This window comes from Dipodomys spectabilis, unplaced genomic scaffold (genome assembly GCF_019054845.1).
Source record: "Dipodomys spectabilis isolate Male_0828 unplaced genomic scaffold, ASM1905484v1 ptg000234l, whole genome shotgun sequence".
Lineage (NCBI taxonomy): Eukaryota > Metazoa > Chordata > Mammalia > Rodentia > Heteromyidae > Dipodomys > Dipodomys spectabilis.
In genome coordinates, this window is record NW_024870911.1 from 1,460,449 (window position 1) to 1,484,162 (window position 23,714).

At 35.4% G+C, this 23,714-nt stretch overlaps 1 protein-coding gene across 1 annotated transcript in view; it reads left to right on the top strand.

Annotated features, from left to right (window-relative positions):
• Nucleotides 1–23,714, top strand: part of Pawr (pro-apoptotic WT1 regulator) — a 67,994-nt gene that overhangs the window by 23,731 nt on the left and 20,549 nt on the right. The window contains exon 3 of the mRNA XM_042698811.1: nt 19,546–19,677. Coding sequence (XP_042554745.1) covers nt 19,546–19,677 — 132 coding nt within the window. The remainder of the gene's footprint in view (nt 1–19,545; nt 19,678–23,714) is intronic.

Consider the following 23,714-nt stretch of genomic DNA (forward strand, 5'->3'; position numbering starts at 1 on the left):
CCATTTGGATATTTATGACATCATCATGAGCCATACAAAATTATCAATATAGGTAGACAAGCTACAAGCAGCTGATGAGAAGCGTTACATGTCTCTCCTGACATTTGTACCAAATGATTTAGTGGCCCTCTGCCTCGACTGATCCTCTTGCATTAAAACAAAAGAATTCATCTGGATTTCGTGATCGTTCTATGCGAAGTGACATGTTTTATTGGACAATTGATCAGTATTGTTTGCCTTGGTGCTCTTTCTCCTACATCATGATGCTTACATGCTATCTTTCTCCTTTGTACTTGGATTTAGCTTTATCTTCTATTTGACATTATTTCTATTTCTCTACGTGGGACAAATTCTCCTAACTTTGCTTTAATTATCACACTCAATCGACTTTCTCTTCTAAGTTTTTTGGGCATTCTTTTCCAATCTCTCGCTTTACTATATTCTTAATATAGGTTTAGTTATTGTCCTATTCTAGTCCCTCTTTTAAATCTATATAGGATTTCTTAGCAGTCTTAACCACCTGCACAACTGTATGTTACTGATAGGTTTCTTAAAAATTTTTATTGAATAATAATTGGCATTTATTTAATGTAGACAGGCAAAGTATTGAAGGAACAATCCAACAACCCCAAAAGTTTACTTGTCTAAACACACACACACACACACACACACACACACACACACACACACACACACACACACACACACACACACACACACAGCCTCTCAACATAGTTACTTTGAAATTCACAAGGCTTATAATCAACTTTCTTGAGATGTGTTTCCTCTGATCCTTACAGGTATACTTCTCTATCTTGACTTGAGTATTTCCTCATTGTGCACATGCTACTTAGTGTTTAAATTTAGACTAAGGAGAAACCTATGGGCTGCTCCGTTTTCTTTGGAGTTCGGTCCATATCTAAGCTAGCTACCCTAGCCCTCCTAGATCCTTACTTCTACCTTGAGGAGATAGTAGATTGTCTGTAGGTTCATTGTCCTGTAATCCACAAACTGCAGAAATTGATGAACTCACAGTATTTCTTCTTTTTTTAAAAAAATCTCTTATGGGTCCCTAACCATTTGCTCTCCCATGTTTGGTGTCTGAAAACCATAATTTCATGCATTTGATCTTTTTTTTTTCTCTGTTGTTTAATCTCGCTCATATTCCAACTTAATTAGAAGTGGAGGTCCTTACTGAGTTTACTACGATGCATTTACAGCCTAGATTTTCCTCTTGATTTTGAGACCTGTTTGCCAGTCTGCCTATTGGACATACTTGCTCTTTTCCCCACGGGAGAAAAAAATATTTTTCTTGCTAAACTTTATTGTTCTTTTATCCACTAACTTGGAAGTCATATTGTAAGTGGTACCACCATTACCTAATTTATCCAAGTCCCTGCCGGAATGTTCTGAAGTAACATGTCTTCCTGACTCCCTGCCCTACCCCATGTAATAAACATTCATTCACCACATGTGGTCAGAACTATTTTACTTTTTAGATATTGTTCACATTAGTCTGCTTATTTCCATCCTTACCACTAAACTAGTTTAGGCCACCATTATGAGTCACTTGGGTCCCTTGTAGCAGCCCTTAATTCATTTATCTGCTCCATATCCTTCCTCAATCTCATGCTTCAAACTAGCTTTCAAGGCACAACTATATGCTTATATTTTTCCAAAATACTTAAGTTGGCCTTTTGTTTTTCCCTTTCAGTCTTTATCTTTAGATGTTTTGTCTTTCACAATCTTACCTTTAGCAATAGTTTGTTCTGCTTACCTCAAATGTGACACCTTCAGATCTTATATGTGCCACCTTTTTCCTGGAGGAATTCCATTCCAAATGTGCATTTCTCTCTCAGATACCGTTGTAGGAATCTCCTTGATCCCTGATCTGGGCTCTATATGTTACATATGGTATGTGCTCCATGAACATGACACTTTTGTATCTTGTTAATTTTGTTAGTGATTTTTACTTAGAACAGCATTTAGCATGTTGTGAATATTTTGAATTGGAGACTATATATTCACACTTGACTCATACATTTGAGAGCAAGAAATGTTTTTGCCCTCTGTTCTTGAGTTTGTAGACTAAAAAGGCAGTGGTTGAGCAGTTCTTCCTGACGTTAGAAATGCAGTATGTCAAGCCTCACCAGACTTACAGAATCAGAATTTGCTTTAGAAGATCCACAGGTGATGTGTGCTTCCTAGTTTGAGAAGCTGTGTTGTAGTTTACTGATTATAACCTTTTATAGGTAATCAGTGTAAGTTGCTATAATATGGGGAATTGATGCCTGGTAATTTAATCCTTCAGTATATAGGTTTTGGGCACCATTATTTTTGTTAAGCTGGCCATAAGGACCTGTGCTGTTGTTCAAATACCTGCCATTCTAGTTTTTAATTTGAAAGTGTTACTTTATGTTTAAGGATTTGGGGCTGATCTTACCTCTATCCTAAAGCTTAAATGGTTGGCTTGAGGTGTTAACTAATGAGGCCTAGGGCTAATAGGGGATACCTAGTTGGTAGATGTGACTACTGGAGCCCAGTACCAGTATGTCAGGCTCCTGTTAAAATTCAGATTTTTGTTTTAAGAAACTAGATTTGTTTAAAAGTGTGTGTGTGTGTGTGTGTGTGTGTGTGTGTGTGTGTGTGTGTGTGTCCCTGTTAAAATTCAGATTTTTGTTTTAAGAAACTAGATTTGTTTAAAAGTGTGTGTGTGTGTGTGTGTGTGTGTGTGTGTGTCCTGGGCTTGAACTCAGAGCCTGGGAAATATGGCTAGTGTTCTACCACTCAAACCAAGCTCCATTTCTGATTTTTTGTTTTGTTTTGTTTTTGGTAGTTATTTAGAGGTAAGAGTCTCAAGGTCTTTGTTGTCCTGGCTGGCTCTGAACTGCGATCTCAGATCTCAGCCTCCTGAGTAGTTAGGATTACAGGTATGAGCTACCAGCACCAGACAGATAATGCATTTGTACCAAGCTTCCAAGTATTCATTAGAAAGGTAATCCAGTTGCTGTGTGACTTTAAGGAAAACAAATTTGCACTTCTATCTCTGTAACTATTCCTAAGTGCTAGTTTCACCACACATTTTAGCAAGATGAAAAAAAAAATTCTGAACAGAATAAAGAACATTTAAATTCTACCAGTTCCCCCTTCTTAGGGTTTTTCAAACAGTACCAGAACCAGGCTTTTTGAGCAGCTTTCAGTGTTAAGGGAATCTAAACCTTACTAGAGCTTTGTTTAGTTGGTTCTTGGAAGAAGTAACACATTGCTTTTGCATAGGGGACAAAAGCACTCTTTTGAGTGTTAGAATTGATGCAAAGCTTTGTTATATAAAATACATTCCTTTAAAATTTATCCTTAGCTTGCATTAGTTATGCGGGGTTCATTGTTATATTTCCACACATGCTTACCATATATCCCAATTACCCCCTCCTCCATCATTCTTCCTCCCCCTAGAAGAACACCCCTTTTAAAAAATGCATTGATCCCATGCTCTGCCTTTTGATTTTTTTTGTTCACATTATGGCCACTGAATTGACCGTGCCTCCCTTCTTTTCTTTGCTTATTCTTTGGTTTAGTATTTGTACTTAAGATGCATTTTAAATGCAGTCATATTTAACCAAACATACTTATGTTAATTGAATGGTGGCTGCCAACATTGTGGGTAGATTTTCATCCATTATCCTAATTACTGTTACTCTGCCAGTATGGATGCTGTTTCCCTGAGTCATAGACCTGTTGTACTATTTACAAGAATCTTGGTTTTCCCCTGCCCTTTTAAGGACTGTCAAGTCACTTTTGTTAATCTTTTCATCTTGCTTACTTAGGTTTGCAGCAGTTGTTTAAACATGTTTCACTACATAAATTAAGCTGATCTGACAATGTAGCAATTATTAGGGAAATTTCATATCATTCAGGTATACCTCCATTATTGTTTCTGATTGTGTGTGTGCGTGTGTGTGTGTGTATGTGTGAGTGTGTGAGTGATTTACCACAGTACACATTTTCAGGCATAAATCAAAAGTTGCAGAATCGAATGAATCTGTAGCCTATAATTAATTTGCAAAATAACCTTTTAAAAAAAGACAAGAATTTTAATGTGGAACAAAAAAGGACCAAGAGGGTGATTTTTTAAAAAGTAAACATGGAAAATATTCAAGTGAAAAATATTTAAGGTGACTGGAATTGTATCAATTAAAAACAAAGCAAAAACTATCCTGCTTGCTAGTAGAAAACTCCCTTTCCTCTGAAATATATCAGTGAAGAGATTTATAAATGCATTGAAATAGGATTTCCTGTGGTTGGAATATTTAATTTAGTTTTTTTGTCTATTTTACTTTCTCTTTTACTAAAAGTAGAGATGTGATTTTTGAATGCTGTATTGTGGTAGACAAAGCTAACACAGTAAGTGTATGAGACTACCTCTAGGTAATTTTAATTTGGGTTTTATATTCTCATATTCCTTAACTGATGGTGGAGAACATAAATATGAAAAGTCATATGAGACTAGAACAGTTTAAATTGTTCAGAAATGAAACTCTTTGTCAAATCCTAAATCCAGTTTGTAGAAGCCAGGTTTTAGTCACTCACAAACTTAATTTAAATCCTCCTAGGAATGCCCAGTATCCCTGCCAAAGGTTTTCACAGGGCCATTGATGAAAAGATTTGTTGCAGAATATGCATTCTTTGTAAATACATTTCAGGAAGAGGTTAATATAGAGGTTGGAAAATGTTAGGGCTTGATGTTTTTATCTTATTTTATGATTAAACTCTTTCCAAAGATCTTTTGAAAGGACACATTCTCTTCAGACTCACAAATCTTTAAAGCTTTTTCCACATAAAAGCTTTAAAGTGATTGAAAGCCTTTCCTTAATCAGCTCAAATCCTCACATCCATCAGGTTGTAGTCTGTATTGCAAGGTACATTTAGCTAGAGAATATTTTTGTGTTACTTAGTAAATTAAATATTTAACTGCTATTAATGCTCTTGAAAGTGTTTCAGAGTATTTGCGGTTTGTTAGCTTGATTACTTTCCTTTTTAAAATTTAAATAAGCTGCATAATACAAAATTTACCATTTTAATGTATAGTTTAGTGACATTAGGTATGCCTCTGTCACTACTGTCTGTCTCCATACTTCCCATCTTTTCAAACTGGAGCTCTGCTGCATTCAATTAAACAACTCTCTATCTTCCCCTATACCTCTGTTCCACTTTCTGGCAACTACCATTCTACTTACTATGAATTTGATTTTTCTAGGTATGTCATAGAAGTGGAGTTGCACAGTATTTGTCCTTTTGTGACTGGTTTATATAATTTAGCATAGTGTCACCTAAGGTTTATCCATATTGTAGCATGTGTAACAGTCTTCTACTTAATCTACTCAATATATATAACAGTTTATCTTTTCATTAGTAGATGGACACTGGGTTGCTTTTTTCTTCCCCTTTATAGTACATGTATAAAACACTCATTATATTACCATTTTAAATTTCTCCTATGGAAAGGACCAATGAATTTAAGCTTTGGGATTACTTCTTTCTTCTTTGATTTTTTTCCCATTGTCACTCAAGATTTTGCTGGCCCAGCTTGAATATGAGAATAGCTAATCCCTAGCCTGATCCAGAACTGCAGCACTTGATGAGGCAGCTCTATTTGGAGGGATGGAGCTGAGATACTGAAGCTGATCTGGGCCCTGGGATTTAGAAATACGGAGGAAATGCTTTAAATGCAAATTACTTGCCAAAATTTCTTTCATTGATTTTCTTTTTTGTGATAATTTGCTTTTCTTTGGGACTATAAACATTATACACTTATTTTGGTGTGTGTGTGTGTGTGTGTGTGGTGTGTGTGTGTGTGTGTGTGTGTGTGTGTGTGTGTGTGTGTGTGTGTGTGTGTGTGTGTACACCAGTCAGGGGCTTGTACTCAAAGCCTAGGCATTATCCTTGAGCTTTTTTGCTCAAGGCTAGTACCTTGAGGCACAGGTCCACGTTTCAGCATTTTAGTTGTTAAGTGGAAATTAGTCTCATACTTTCCTGCCCAGGCTGGCTTTGAACAACCATCCTTAGGTCTCAGCCCCCTGAATAGCTAGAATTACTATTGTGAGCCACTGGCAATGTGGGTGTTTGTGCCCCTTGTCTGTTGATGTTCACAGTATATTCAGTCTTCAGTCACTTAGTCTTTAAATGTGAAGAAACACATTTTGCATTTTAGAAGCATAACATTTACTTCATTTAAAGTGTTCTTATTTTTATTTTGGTTTATGCATTTCTCAAGTATTATTTTTTTCTTTTTCTTTTTTTTGTACATTTTTAATTGTAAAAATGCTGTGCAGAGGGGTTACAGTTACATGAGCAAGGTAATGAGTACATTTCCTATTGAGCATTGTTGCCTCCTCCTTTGTTTTCCCCCTACCATCCCTTCCCTCCCACCTCCACACAACTACCCCCCCCCCCGAAGTTATAAAGTTCATTTTCTACATAGTGTTCAAGTATTATTTTTTCTTATCAAGGTTATATACCTAATACCAAACTATATTGCAAATTTATAACAATAGGATGCATTTGTGGAGAACTATATCTTATCATATCCTAATTCACCCTGTTGGCCTATAGTACAGTGAAGGATTTCCTTGACACTAAAGTTTTGTATTGGATGCCCCTAGCTGTTATCCCTTTAGAGTGCTTGTATGTTTGCATAATCAAAATGAATGCACACAGCTTAATGTTGACCTTTTGTATTACAAGAAGTAGAGAAGTAACTTATGAACCTGTTGTCTAGATTAGTTCAGTGAAGTCAGACCTCTTGAGTCCTCTTGCTATAGATTCTATTGTGGAAACAGCATAAAAAGGAATAGATGTTTAAAATGTTTAAGCTCTTGAGTTTTATTTCAAGGAACAGTATATTAAATTGGGACAAGTAAGGCCTCTTGTTGCTGTATGTAGCAAGAAGATTTTTAAAGTTGAATTGTGATTGGCTTCCAGTTAAGGAAGAATGTTCAGCTAGAGCTGGTGGTATTTACCAACTGCGCCTGTGAAAACATTCCTCTTTACCCTCAGATGCTCACTCAGCCTTCTTCTGTTTTCCTAGTGACATTATTATAGCCTTTAGTCATCAGAGAAATTAAAAGCACATTTGCAAAACATGAATATCAGGATTTCCCTTCAGCTTTTCAGCATTACTACTTTTTATGATAAAGGCAAGTGTGGGGGATTTTTGAAAACTTAAGAGAATTTAGTGTTGTTAAATGTCCTTTGGATTTGTAAGGACACAAACCATATCGTTGTAATACATATAGCCAAAAGGTTTGTTTTTATTTTGGGGAATTGGGTTGCTCAATACCTTCAGATTTTGCTTAATTGAAAAACAGATCTGTGGTCATTTAAAAAAATTGGGGCATTCTTTTGGCAGTGACTCTTCATTGATACCACCAGCAATGTAATTAAGCCTGAGCTAGGATAAAATGAGCAGGATGTATCTGACCTATCAAATTTAAGGGTTTGTTTTGCTCTGTTTTTATGGGTACAGAAAAAAAGGAATACTAAATGCAGTAAATCTAATTTATTGGCCATGTTTTACCTACTAGTCGTTAGTAATTTTATTCATGGATTTTTGTAAGATTTTTAGATTAGGAATGTTAGCCATATAGGAATGTTAACCAGTTTAGTTGTAGTTACCAAAGTTTCTTCCCTTGTATGATGTGCATTTTCTCCTTTCAGCTTTTTCTCCCCCTCAACTAAGACTACAAGTAAATTATTTAACTTCTGGGACTTTGATTTTTTAATCCATAAAAGAGGAATCCCATAAAGATAGCTTTCTTCTTCCCTCATATAGTCTATTATGCCATTTTTAGAACTTTTAATGACCATATTTCAAATAATTAATTTTACTAAACATTGTCACTGATTTGGATAAAATTATCTCTGAGAAAGAATGTCTAGTCAGTTTATATTATGCCAATATAACTCCAAAAGCATTTGTTTCCTAAAGTGTGTGTATTAAAGAAAGTTTCTAGAATTACATTTGAAGGGATCGTTGAAGGTTGTGAGAATTTTAGTTTATTTGGCTTTAATCTTGCCAACTCAGTTTAGTAACCATCTCTTCAGTAATATGCTCATTACTTTTTATATTGCTGTTATTTCTACAAAGCACCTTGGTTGATAATTATTTACTATTTTTTTAAGCTTAGTCTTGATTGAGCAATACTATCTGTGCAGTTTCTGACTCAATACTAGATATGTATTTTTTTTCTTTTTTGATGATTCTGGGGTTTAAATTAAGTGCCTAGTGGTTGCTTGACAGGGGCTCTGCTCTGAGCCATACTCCAACCTTACTTTTTCTAATATATTTTAAAATGCAAAACTATTTTGTTAGTTGAATGCTGGTGTCTCAGCCTATAATCCAGCTACTCTGGAGGCTGAGATCTGAGGATCTACCTTCAAAGACAGCTTGGGCAGACAAATCTGAGAGCCTCTTATCTCCAATTAATTAGCAAAAGTCCAGAAGTAGGAGGTATAGCCCAAGTAGTAGAGTACCAGCCCTGAGCAAGAAAGCTGAGCAAGAATGAATAGGCCCTGAGTTCAAACCCCTGTATAAAGTAAAACCATTTTATTTATGTAGTAGCCTTATTTCCTTATTCATTAGATAAAGCACGACAGATTGGATGGTTTTCTAATCACTGGAATTCCTTTTTTCTTTTTTTCTCTATTTTCTGTTGTGGACTGTTTTTATTATATGCTAATGTCATTAAAATGTCTTCATGTTATTTAAGTGGAAGTTATTAACATACTTAATTAAATACAATTATTAATTGTTTTGCTTAACTTTAGCCTTAAATTCCACATGGAGAACTACATGTCTTCATTGACTAATACAATACCTTATATAAAAATATTGACCACTTCCTTCCTGGTAGGATGGAATCTGCAAGTTCTTCACTGTACTGTGCTCTTAGACTTCCTAGCTTTATGAGCCATGGGTCAATATTCTATTATTTATAAATTACCAATTGGTGGCATTCTGTTGTAGCATCAGAGGACCCAGATGAAGACAATTCCTACCCAGTGGCAATGTATAATGTCTATAAAGACATAGAAAGCTACCTGCTGTTAATACACAGAGCCCTCCTTTCTTAGGTCTCAGGCACTGCTTGTTTGATTCTTTTGGAAACAAAATAGCAAATATCACTGTTTGCTTTCTAACATATTTCATGCAAATAAATTTTCTAAATGTGTAAAGAAATATCAGAAGGATGATATAGCTATTAGGTTGGTTGTTTAACAAGTAACATGTTATAAATGTTTATTTTTTTTTAACTATAGAGACGCAGTTTAGTTAAGATATGGTGACCTGGGAAGGAATATAACATCATCTAATTTTTTTTAAACCAAATTAGCTTGAGATAGTGGTTAAACCAGTATTCCAGATAGCTAGTTATTTTGTTTCCTCAAATATTTAAACTGTCTTTTGAGGAGTCTGTGAGCTTATCACCCTTTGGTGCACTGTTTGGAAACTGCCATTCTTATTTAAGAATTATTAACACTATGATGTGTAGCCTCAAGTCTGTTTGGAATCCAAGGGAACTTTAAACCTAGTTTAGACCTTAAGTTATCTTTACCTTGGACTTTTAGTCTTTAAAGTGAAAGTATTTTTGCAAAGCAAAAGTAAACTAAGTACAAATGTTCCTGTCTGTCCTCAACAGATTTGTTTTAAGGGAATCATTGACAAGAATAATGGTTTTTGTTTTGTTTTTTAAAATTTTTTGAAGAAAATTATTATTTAACCTCTGGTTATTTGATATAGGGAATATAAAAACAATTGAGGTATGAAAAAATGCTTTTTGTTACCTAGTGTTACCTACTTCTTAAGTCTTCCAATGTGGTGAACAGTAAAGGTATTCTGAACACTGAAGGAAAGTATGTAAATGAGTACTTCACAGTTGTTGTAATTGTTAGGCGTATAATTTGATCTGAACTGTGTAATGGGAAAGGCATATTATTATCATTCTTTAAATGACTTGGAGAAGAATGTGCTCAAGAGCATTTTTTCATACAAGTCCAAATTAAGACAAAATTAACTTATTTTCTGCAGACATTTTGTTTTCTCATTATAAAAGTCTTGTCTGTCCTGACATGAGATCAAGAACTTTGGATAGTTTTAAGACAAACTAAAACCCAATGGTACGGGATTTTTGGCAATTTTAACAAATCTTAAATTTCAATTATAAGGAAGAAAAACTACATAATAAGCACATTTGTACCGCAGGAATGTTTTCCCTTCTAAATGCTGTTGTGTTTTAATGTTTGATTTGACACATATGAGACTGTAAAGTAGTGTTAGTGCCTTAGCATTGCTTTGTTTTAAACGACTGGAATTTCTGGAGTGGTATGGACCAAAATGATCTGGTTGCTACGGTAACTCATAATCCTGTGTCATTCAGGTAGTTTTTGTACAATGAAAGATTTCACCACCCACCCCACTTCCCAGTGTTTGAGATGCCACTTTAGTTTTGCTTTGTGAAAGTTCGGTAGGGTTTTTCCACAGTTGCTAGCAGGTAGCCAGCTAAGCCATGTCTTTAGTTTACTCTGCTTTCATTGTAGACTTAAGCCACAAATGTAAATACACTATGTGGACTGACCATATACAGTGAATAATTTCTGAATATCTAGGGTTTGGAGTAACTTGTATTTAGAGGCTGTGTTTCATAAGGGCTGTGTGTGTGTGTGTGTGTGTGTGTGTGTGTGTGATGTTTTGTAAAAAATTCTTGTTGAAACAGCAGAATTAGTTAGATGCAAACAATAGTCTAAGGTTGAGATGTAGCTCAGTGGTAGAGCACATGCAAAAGTCTGGGTTCAGTCCCCAACACCACCAAAACAAAACTATTCTAGAGGACTTTCTGGCAATTCTATTCACCCTAATAATTTGGAAAAGTTTCTAAAGTTGTTGTGTCACTCATTTTCTCTTACCAAATTAACATTTACATGTTCACAGAGGGGAGCTGGATAATTTATTCTGAAGATTTTCTTGCTTTGTAACACCTGTGAAATAGAAGTTTGTAAGTAGCAAAGTTGGTTACCCTTTACACTCTGCATTTTCATATGTTCATTGAACATTCAGAGTATCAAACTAAAGCAGATATCAGTAATGAGTGCTACTGTCTAAATTGATGAACATTTTTCTCCCCTTATAACTCTCCCCTGTTTTATATTTATTTATTTATTTATTTTTATTTTTTTGGGGGGGTAGTCTGGTCGTGGGGCCTGAACTCTGGGCCTGGGCGCTGTCCCTCAGCTCTTCAGCTCAAGGCTAGCACTCTACCACTTGAGCCACAGCGCCACTTCCGGCTTTTTTCTTTTTGCTTATGTGGTGCTGAGGAATTGAACCCAGGGCCTCAGGCTTGCAAGGCAAGCGCTCTACCACTGAGCCACCTTCCTAGCCCTCCCCCGTATATTTATTAATTGAGCAAATACTATAGGCTGATCACATTGTAAGGTGGTAAAGAGTCAAGGAAAAATAGTTTTATCTTACATATTCTATAAAAGTGTGAAAACTGTTTGAAAGTAACTTTCCCATTCCTAATGGAAAATTCTTTAAGTCATTCCTATATTCCTAGCTACTCAGGAGGCTGATATCTGAGGATTAAGGTTTAAAACCAGCCCAGGCAGGAAAGTCCATGAGGCTCTTACCTCCAATTAACTAATCAGTTAGAAATCTGGAAGTAAGTAGAGCTGTGGTGACTCAAATGGTAGAATGCTAGTGTTGAGCAAAATAAAGCTCACAGGTAGCACCCAGCCATGAGTTCAAGCCCCGGGGTTGGCACGCGCACACACACACACACACACACACACACACACGTAGCACCCAGCCATGAGTTCAAGCCCCGGGGTTGGCACGCGCACACACACACACACACACACACACACACACACACACACACACACACACGAACAAAACCAAAAATAAGGACACTTTCTTAAGATAAAGTAACTTAAAATCCCATGCAGTTCTTTTATTTTAGCCTCAAATGTAGAACTAAACTTTTTTCCTTGTTTTGAGGTATGGTCACAAAACAAAAAATTATATGCTACATAGAATCTGAGCACAGTGCTTTCAAAGTATGCTTAATAATAATAATAACCTGTTGCCATTCTTTTTCTTAAGTGTGAACCTGGTGACCTCATACTTGCCAGGCAGGTGCTAGCCCCTAGCTCATTCTTCTTTTAGGATCCCTTTTCCCATAATCGTTTGCTTAGTAACTTTGTTTTAGTAGTATTTATCACAAGTTAAATTCTGAGAATTCTGACTGAAGGAGACAGAAACTACTTGATTTTGTTTCTCAAAGCATAAAAATGATTCCAGGATCACTAAGCTTTGTCCAAAGGATTCTTCAGTGTTCTCATTCTTTTTTTCTAAGTATGTATACAAATTACTCTGTCAGTGTGTTTATCCAAATACTTTTAAATTCTCAGCAAATGCCTTCTGGGTTGGAGAAATCTCAGGACTTGATACATTGCCTTCAGTTCTATAGTCTTTATTGAACCTTCTGTATGAAGACATATCAATGGGTGATTTAGCTATGAGAAATTCTGAATGTTTGCATAAGTAAACATTCCCACAAATGCAGAACTTAAAGTTTTAGGGGCTACTGTTTGCAATTGTTTTAGCCTAGATTAATTTCAGATCCTTTGCCTACTTTAAAAAAAAAAAAAAAACAACAAAAAATAAACCCTCAGTACTGGGGTGTGAACTCAGGGCTTTACATTTGCTAAGCAGATACTTTACCTGCTTGGACCATACCACCCACCCTTTGTATAGTTTATGTGTTTATTTCCTTTGCCAGTTATGGGCCTTCAACTCTGGGCTTGGGTGTTGTCCCTGTGCTCTTCAGCTCAAGGCTAGTGCTCTACCACTTGAGCCACAGCGACACTTCCGGTTTTCTGGTTGTTTATTGGAGATGAGAGTCTCATGGACTTTCCTGCCTGGTCTGGCTTTAAACCATGATCCTCAGATCTCAGCCTCCTGAGTAGCTAGAATTACAGGTTTGAGCCACCAGTGCCCGGCTTGTATAGTTTATTTTTAAATAAGGTCTTATTTTACCCAAGATCATGTGAGACTATGGTTTTCCTACCTTTATCTCCAGATAGCTGGGATTATAGGCATAACCCACCATACCTAGCTTCTTGGTTGAGGTATGAGGGACTTGTTAACATTTTTCTCTGGGCTAACCTTAAACCATGATTTTCCCGTCTCCTACCTCCTTTGTAGCTGGAGTTCTAGGTTTGTTCCAGCATGTATTTCATGTGAAAGACTAGCTCTTATGTCTCACAACACAACACAAGTAAATCACACTGTAGTGACAACTGTGGCCACTAGCAGTTTTGTTTCAGATGATGAGGTAATGCATTTACATCTCAAAACAAGATGCTCACAGCTCTCTAAATAAAAAAAGATACCAATAAAGAGATTTATCACACTGGTAACAGTTTAAGATTGGGAAATTTTTTTCTTTTCTGTTTGTAGTTTACTATACACTAATTTTGCAGTCAGAAAAAATACCATTGTTTGTTTAAAATAGAAAGAAACTAGCTCTAGTTTATTCTTGTTGAAATAAATGACAGAGAGAAAGTCGCCTTTCTGATCATGAATATTTAGAGAACTTGATATGGTTTAGCCCTGAGATCTGATGAGATCCCAGTAGTGTGGTTGAATACTGACTGTGCCTGGATTACATCTGATGTGAACATAAGGAATTGTAATGGAAGGTTTCTGGTTTTGAAGGATCAAATTTGTTGCAATAAAGAGGTGGGGTTTTTTTTGTATACATAATAAATTTAAATTTAAATATTTTAAATCCATAAAATCAGATCCTCTGAATTTTGTTCCTCTAAAATGCATACTAATTAAATGTGATGAATCAAATTGGTAACAAGCATTTTGCAAGGTAAACCAGAGTATGTGATAATATTCAGATACTTTAATTCCACTCAGTTTTTGTACTTTCTGTCTTAAGGGTATAACAGGCTTTAATTGTCACAGCATAGATATTTTAATTCCACTCAGTTTTTGTACTTTCTGTCTTAAGGGTATAACAGGCTTTAATTGTCACAGCATAGATATTCACTATAGCTTTTTTTTCTGCTGCCTAATGAGAGATTACTTGTTTAGTTTTGCCAACAGTATTCACAGAGGTGCTGATTAACTTGGTCTTATTTCAACTTTCTCTGTTATTTTGGAAAAATTGTTTTTGTTCAGTTATCTGGCAACCCCTGTTGTCTTTGGAGCAGAGATAGAAGGTAAAGAAAAGCAGGGCAGGAGCTTGAGTGATAACAGAGCAGTGTGTGCTAGATAAAAGTCCACTGAAAGATGAAAGGGAGGCAGATCAGGCACCAGCTGGATGGATAGGACTAAAGGGTTCTTGATGAAGGAAACAAGTGGAATCTTTCCTAACACTGTTAATACCTGTCGTGGGTGTAGTAGCTTTTGTTTTGGAAAGCACACTTAATTCACATTCATGGTTTGTACTTATGTGATCACAAAAACAGAGACTTACTTTTTCATGATAATTGCCCCTCTTTCCCTAAAAAGTTTTGAATAACGTCATTTGCCAGTGTCTAAAATTCAGTTGACAGTCATGCTTTTAGGGACACATTTGTATGACTTACTATACATAAATACAGTTGAATTTATTTGAGTTTTGTTGTGATTCTGTTCATTTTTATTCATTGAAAAAACTTGTGCTAGTACCCGTAGTGCTAGAGCTTCATAGACAATAGATTTTGTAAAAACTAGTGGAAAGTTATAAAACATCTAACAACCTTATATGGATTCTTCATAGTAACATCAGCAATGTATATGGTACGTAGATTGAGGTATTTGGATAGAAGAAAATAAACTTACTTTGTCAGTCTTCCAAAACCAGTGTCCTAGTTTCTTTATGTTTTGAACTTCAAGTAATACTTTCTGCTTAGCCTTAATTGATTTTTGGTAATCTGATCTAATCAGTCTGATCTCTACACCACACACTTCAGAATTCCAGTTCAATGTATATTTATTGTATATGTCATGTTTTATAATAAGAGTATGAAACACTGTAATGATGCTGAAATTACATTTGTGTGTCTCTCGCCCCAAATAAGGTCCTATAACTTTCAAACTTTTTAGACAGATAAATATGTGATACAACTAGCATAAGTAGATTTGCTGTTAATGAATTTCCAAGTTTTCCACAATGACAATGTTTAAAAATCTTACACACTAACAACAACAACAACAAAAGACAAGAATGCAAAACAAATGCCTGTTTGGCATGGGGGGACTAGTAAGCAAGGAGATAAGGAGAAGGAGAGTGAAAATGGTCCAGATCTTTATGTACATGTGTGAAAATGGAACAATGGAACCTTAGATTGGTTTGGGAAGCCAGGAAGAGGATTGAGAGAGAGTGAAGAAGGAAGGGAGTCTGGTCAGGGTACGTTGTATAGACATGTCTAGGCAAAATCTACTTTTTCAGGATTGGTATTAATAAAAGTTGTAAGTATATATGTTTATAGATAAGTGGTTGAGTTTTCTTTTCCTTTTTCCCCCTTCCATAATAGAATTCATGCTATGCAAGTGTTCTTGTAGTAAGCTGAGAGATTCCCCTAGCCTTTTACTAGGCTTTTTTTTTTTTTTTGTCAGCCGTGGGGCCTGAACTCTGGGCCTGGGCGCTGTCCCTCAGCTTTTCAGCTTAAGGCTAGCACTCTACCACTTGAGCCCCAGCACCACTTCTGGTTTTCTGAGTGATTTATTGGAGATAAGAGTCTCACGGAGTTTCTTGCCCAGACTGGCTATGAACCTTGATCTTCAGATCTCACCCTCTTGAGTAGCTAGGATTACAGGCGTAAGCCACTGGCGCCTGGCTTTACTTGTTTTTTTTTTTTGTTGTTATTGCTTATTTGTTATTGTTGTTTTTTGTTATTTGTTATTTTTGTTCAAGTCCTAGGGCTTGAACTCAGGGACTGGGTACTGTCCCTGAGTTTCTTTAGCTCAGGACTTAGTGCTCTACCACTTGAGCTACAGGGCCACTTTCAGCATTTTTCTGTGTATATGATACTGAGGACTCAAACCCAGTGCTTCATGCATGCTAGGCAAGCACTCTGCCACTAAGCCACATTCCCAGCCCCCTTTTACTTGTTATTAACAGAACTATTTTTCCAAATTATGATATAGTATTCCAAGCTTCAGTTCCACAACCTAGCAGCATCCCTTCTGACATCAAGATGAACAAAAGTTTGCCTCCAAAAAAATTCTACTACTGAGTCAATAAGAATTGCTCAGATCTGACATTGTAAGCAAAAGTGACCTGCTGCAGAGACTTGTTTCAAAGGGCAGAGAAGACACTAACTCTGTCAGGCATGGAGGAAATGAAAACAAGCAGTTTCCTGTTGAAGTACTACAGGGAGCTGGTGTTTTCAGACAGCCAGCTAGGTTTCATTTTGCCTCTGAGGTTAACAAGGTTTATCATAAAAATTTAGAGGACACAATGGAATAATTTGAAGGAGAGCAAAGGGTTACAAGGCTTGGATCAGAGTAGGATGGTAGGTACATGAGAAATAGGGAAACAAGTGTCCGTCAAGTGATGATGAAGCTTGGATTAATGTGGCCTGTTGTCAGTAACTGAGATTGATGTGGAAAGGATCCTGAAAGAATTCTTTTATTTGGTAGTCTCAAAAACGAAACAAACAAGAGTGAACACAGAACAACATAGAACACATGATCTCTTATGTAACTGTCATCTCTCTCCAATAATCATCAGCCTGTAGGCACTGGACTGTACCTCTCAGTGCTTCTGCATTCAATACAGTGACCTGGTAGACTCACAGGTAAGCCAAACAAAAGATTTAAAAATACTGACTGATAATTTCTATTTTTTCCTGTTTCTTTTTCTTCATGAAAACCCTACATTGCAATGCACATCAAGGTCGTAACTGACAAACATGTTACATTTGACCATTAGAAAATTCAGGGTTTGGCATTGGATGGTTTTGAGTTGGAGTTTTATTTGTACCACTCAACCATTTTATGTCCTTGCTAAACCTGTTGGTTAAACTTAGTTCTTGGATTCTTCTTTACAGTTACTTCTTAAGGATTTGTGGGAATTATATGGCATACTACAACTTAGTGCTTTACAGTGACCTACATCTAAAAAAATAGTCAAATAGTAATATACTATTACTACTGCTATTTTAGGTGTCAGACTTGGGATTTGGATCTAGGCTCTGATTCCAAAATCTGAGATCTTGTAACTTTGTAATTTAACACACATTTCAGATGATTATAAGGAAAACAAAGAAATCAGCATGCAGGTAGTGTATTCATTCTTCCTATTATTAATTCAGAAATTCCTTTACAATAAATTTCCAAGTGTATACTGTTTTTTAAAAGTTTTCAAATGATATTCCACTATTTTATTTTCAAGAGGCAAAAGTGTTTTTCTATTTAGAATAAAATAGTTTAGACAGTCTAAAATGAAGCTACATTTTGATTGATGTTTTAACAACTTTTTAAGCAGAATTTCAGAATATGCACAGTATGGAGGGTAGGAAGAAGTCCCCTATACCCATTCTTCACCAGTTTTCAACTCATGGCCAGTTTTATATGTCCTTTGAGTTTCTAGCCTAAGTTTATAGATCTCTTCTCCTTTACCTCTTGTTACTGTTTATAGTGGAAGAATCTGGACCATTTGTTTTTTACAGTAAGGATCAGCAGAGCCTTAGTTTTGTATGACAGAGAAGTGGTTTTTATACTTTTTTGTTGTTGTTGTTGGTTGTGGGACTTGAACTCTAGGCCTGGGCTTTGTCTCTGAGTTGTTTTGCCCAAGGCTAGAGTTTTACCACTTAGTGCTACAGGGCCACTTTGGTTTTGGTTTTCTAGTGGTTAACTGGAGGTAAAAATCTCACAGACTTTCCTGCCTGGGCTGGCTTTGAACCTCGGTGCCTGGTGGTTTTTTTTACTTTTAATAGTTATTATTTCTTAAAGAAAAGCAGCACACTTTATTGGCTCAGTAATGCAGATGTTCACCAACTGGTGAATACATAACCTAATAGTAGTATATCCATCTAGTACTGGGACTCTTCTTTGGTAACTCATTTAATTAACAAACATATAAGGAATTTCTCTCTTAATGTATTGGAAAGGGAGTCCTTTTTGCAGTGAAAACAGGGGATATACTGTGGGGGAGGGACATACAAAGCAACAAAAAAAAGTCACATGGTACCTTATGTATTTACATTAGAAGCAATAGCAAGAAAGAAAAAAAAACACTTGTGTACTTATCTTGGGGTTCATAATTTTTCTTTTACTGTTTTTTTTTTCTACATTGAGACCCTACACATTACGTGATATCTCAGTCTGCTCATCTGTTTTGTTCCCAGACTTCCTCTCCACATCACCATAAAAAGTAATATTCTACATGCTTTCTTCTAAAGCCTGTGTAGTCCAAATTGCTTCTTTAAAAAAAAATTATTGTTATAAAGGTGATGTCCAGAGAGGTTACAGTTACGTAAGTCAGGAAATGAGTACATTTCTTTTCTGACAATGTCACTTCTTCCCTTGTTCTCTCTCACTTTTCCCCTTCTGTTCCTACTAACAAGTTGTATAGTTTATATTCCACATAGTGTCTAGTGAGTACCACTGCTGCATTTCAAATTGCTTCATAGCAAGCTAGCACCCCTTCTTTTCAGTTCTTGCTGTCTACAGATCCTCCAGTGACCCCTCTTGGTTTATACAGTGGCCTTTGTTTTGTTCTCTTATGCACTGTTTATAAACCTTGTTGTCTTCCCTGCTTACTGTGCTTTGGTCAGCGTCTTAATGCCTTTGTAAACAAGGCTTGCAAAGAAGTTTTCTGTTTTGTCTCTCTCACTGAGCTCTTTAGATCAGTATATTAGTTACAAATATGTTGTAAAGAACAGATAACCTACGTAATGAGGACACTAGAGAGATGTGTGTGAAGTCTGGTGATAGATAATGGTGATAGACGATTGTTGGCTCCAAATTATACCCATCCTTTAAATTACATCGTGCTTACTTAACTCCCCCAGTGAAAATATTCTTTATATTACTATAGGAATAGTAAGCTAGAACGTAACTTTTATCACTAGGTTATTTCTCCTTCATATTCATATATGCACTGACCTATTTATCTTCTTTACTAAACTATAAATTAAATGTTATAATAGATCATTTACGCTGCAGAGTGCCTTGTATAAAGTAGACACAATGAATTTATTTGTTGAAGGAATAATAAAGAATGAATTTTTTTAAAAGAAATTGGTCCCTGCTAATTAGAGCTAAGAGGGAAGACATGTTGCCAGGGATATGAATGTGTATGGAGGTATCAGTTTGAAGTAGAGAATTTCCTGGAATAAAATGTACATCTCGCTGAAAAGAACATATTTATTGTGTAATTCCTAAATGTACAAACGTTTCTTTAATTCCATCAAATTTGTTTTTACAATATACCATTGAAGCACTCTTAATATATGTGAAGATGAATTGGAAACTCTTCTTTCTTTCAGTGCTTAGATGAATATGAAGATGATGAAGCAGGACAGAAAGAGCGGAAACGAGAGGATGCAATTACACAGCAGAACACATTGCAGAATGAAGCTGCAAGCTTATTAGATCCTGGCAGCTCCTATTTGCCACAGGTGAGTGAGTATTTAAAACTACCAGGAAGCCACTAGCTACTTTAATAAGTATTTAAGTTGCTGTTAATAATTATTCCAGTCTAATTTTTGTAGCATCAGCTTCTTTAAAGTGTTTTCTATTGTTTTAGCCACTAATTTTCTTTTTTATTCAGATACTTGTTCACTTAAGCAATGTTTGGCTCATAGTTCCTGAACAATGAATATTTGATGACTGACTGACAAGCTGGTTTAAGCATCAAGTTTAAAAATAACCAGGGAAAATAAGGACAATTAACAGGTTGAATTAATCAGTTCAACTGTTCTAGGTTGATTTTCAAATTAGAATTACATAACACAGTCAAGTTGAACAGAAAGATCCGTCAGAATCAAATGTTTAAAAGTAACAAACAATAAGAAATGTATTCATTATCTTGCCCATGTAATTGTAACCACTCTGTACAGTATTTTCACAAAAAAAGTAACAAACACAATATATAGTATTGTTAATTGCTAAAACATCTATACCATATAATGAGCTGTCATTTTAAATACATAGCAACTCACTCTACTTTTTGGTGGTACTGGGGAGAAAATCCAAGTCTTTGCTTACACCAGATACATGTTTGAGCTACCACAGAGTTATATTGTTAGCCCCAGAACCATTTTATATAAACTCTATTTTGGGAATATCCTTGATAAAATCTGGTATTGAATTATTTTGTGATATTCTGAGGCCCTAAGTTTTCTATGTGTCTTTTCAGAGTTGAAAGGAATTTCAAAAGAATATGTACATTTCCCATTTTATTGATGAAAAGAGATATAAAATATAAGCATCTATTATGAAGCCTTTAGGCAGAGAGAAATAAAATATTCTGAAAAAGATGTAAACAATTTTTAAACAAATTTTTTAGTATGTAGATGGTAATCATCACAATTCTGGGAAAAAGTAATACTATATTTTAATGTGCTGTAAGCTAACAACTAAGTCACAATAATTGTGATGAATTGTAGTACAAAACATCTTTGTGTCTTCTGTCTCATAAAGTTGAAGTTTAATCTGGACTTATTTCAGTGAACATTTCCTGTAAGTTGAAGGCTTTATTTATTGAAATAGAGACAATTTACCATGTCTTGCACATCTAGTCACAGTTCTTGGCCTTTGTACTTACTCTGGGATACTCAAACAGTAAAAAACTCAGACAATATCAGGCAATGGCTTTAGAAACAGGTCTGATTTCTTTCTGAAGAAAGAGAGTATTACCCAGAGTTTAATATTTTGTCTAAATGTATAGACAAAAATGGAATTCCCTGAACATAGCTGATAGGAACCTGAAGATCTGGGCCTCATCTAGTTTGTCTTCTTTCCTGTAGTTTTTCCTGATCTTTTCTTAGTCCTACTCTTCCTTACTCTGGTTTTTGTTTGTTTATTTGTTTTATTAGCAATTGGGGTTAGTGATTGTGCCCCTCATTGGTGACCTTGACGTCAAGTATCTGTTTTGCCTGGCTATTTATTTAGGATCGTAGTGAGGCTTAGGAGCTCCCCTGGGTCACCCGAATTGGTTTCTCAGAGTTCAAGTGGGAACAGGAAATGCTTGGTACACATAGATGACCTTCCTCTTGATCCCAGTTACTATCTGATTCACATATTCCATTACTCATAAAGGATAGATATCTGCTGACAACTCCAAAATCAAAAGCAGTAGAACATGTATATGGCAGAAAAAATAAATTCTGGCATCACTGGTTGTTTTCAAGGATACTTTGAATAGGGGAGTATGTTTCTTAAGATAGTCTGTGAATCTGAGCCACTTCCCTAGTCAGTCTTTAAAAATGAAGAACAACTGGGGTATGAATTTGGCACTTAAGTATTCTTTTGACAGATTAAAATATTTTCAGTCTTTTTCTTGATCTAACACAGGAGTTGGCCTTATTTTTTCTTAGCATAAATTTCTTGTACAAAGAATTTGATTGTAATATTTACAACTTGTATGTAATGTATTTTGATCAAAATCACCCTAGGTTACTCTTTCTTTCTGCCCTCCTTTCTCCCCCTTTTATTATAAGTTTTCAGTGCGTCAGAAGGTATTGTAAACATGTCTTGCATCTTGCCCTTTTTCTCAGTATTGCAGACTCCTGCAATAATATGTAAAGATATCCATATTTTCATAAATGCGGAACATTCCATTTTGCAGATGAGTTATAATTTTTAAACTACCTGATCATTAAGGTTGTTTATAATTTTTTTGCTGTCTTGAATAATGCAGCAGTGAAACAATAAACATATATATATTGCATATGTGTAAATCTATAGGGCAAAATTCTAGAATTAGAATTGCTGGATGAAAAGAAATATGCCTTAGTAATTTTGATGATATTTCTAAAATGGTCTTTGTAGTATAGGTAGTTTTTTGTTACTCCAAACTAATGTTTTCAGTAGCATAGAATTTTTATTTTAAATAGTAGTTAAAATTTATTTTAAGTAATAGTTGAATTGGCATTGTTATAAATGTGGTTTGAATTTCTTTTCTTTAGTCAGATTTCCAGAGTGAAACTTAACTGTACTGTAAAACTAAACAAAACAAAAAATGTTTTAAGGGTTTTTTGAAATCCTCAGTATATACTGTTACTTATAAAATAGCCTATCAGATCAGTTTGTGTAGGTAATGCTATATTGTTAGAGGGGATTATTAATTTTCAGAAGGCATTATTTTCATTTCTCCCTAGTGTTAGCTTATTCAACATATTGAAAGACTACACAGAATGCTTTTTAAAAATGGATAGTAAATTACTACTCTGAGCCTTCATTTTCTCTAAAATTTACTGTATTTTCCAGAAATAAAGTCTGCTATGTAACTATATCATAACTCTTAAAAAAAAAAAGAAATCAAACCTGACACATTGTTACTATCTATTGATTGAGACCTTATTCAGGTTTTACCAATTATCCATCATGTCTTTTATGTGATCAAACTCAGAATTGTGTACATTTAGTTGCCTGTGACTCTACCGTTTACTTAGGTCTGAAGAAGTTAGTTACATAGTCTTTTCTTCTTAATTTTAAAATAAGGATGAATTATATTTTTAAAGATAATAGTTTATAGATCAGTCATTTGGTAATAGATCCAACGGTTTTTATTGTCTCATGTTTACTTATAGGAAATACAAATGTAGAAAAAAATGGAGAAATCCTACTCTACTGAAACTGCCTGTAGAAAGTATAACTCCTGGTCTTACAAATTTCAAAGGCTGTAATTTTATCTTCCCAAAACTTCAAATGTCTGTTATACAACAGATATCAAATACGTTTTTCCTGAAACAATCATCCCTGTAATGGGATAGTTTGTATTGCTCAAAGGGAAGGAAAACACCTTGTAGAGCTAAGAAAATGTTGGCAGAGCACAGGCTGTTTTGTGTAAGTTTAAATAAAACATTCTGGCTCATTTAAGCTTGTACTGTCAATAAGGAAATCCCAGGAAAATGGTCTTTACAGGTGCAGTGTCAAATTGGAATGGCAACTCAGAAACAATGAACAAAGTTTATATGTGGTAAGAGGAGATAAATACAAGTCCAGGAAGATTAATTCACATTTAGAGTGAATTAAGTTTATCATTAGTTGTTTATACTAGTTATTAATACACGTTTATAGAGGTAAGTTCCTTTATTTGGAAATTTTTGTGACTGCATATAATTTCAGCACTTGCCATACAAAGGGAGGAGGGTTTCAAATTTAAGGCCAGACTAAAGCACATGATAAAACACTATTTCAAAAACAAGCAAGGAAACAAAAGCTTTTGAGATTTTGTTGTTGTTGTCAGTTGTGGGGGCTGAACTCTGGGCCTGGGCGCTGTCCCTCAGCTCTGCAGCTGAAGGCTAGTGCCCTATCACTTGAGCCACAGCACCCCTTCTGGTTTTTTTCTGCTTATGAGGTGCTGAGGAATCCAACCTAGGGCCTCATGCATGCGAGGTAAGCACTATATAAGTGACTGGATTTTTTTTTTTAAGCCTGTAAAGAAATAGCGTGATACTATTATGCAATTTGTTATTAATGTACTAAGCTG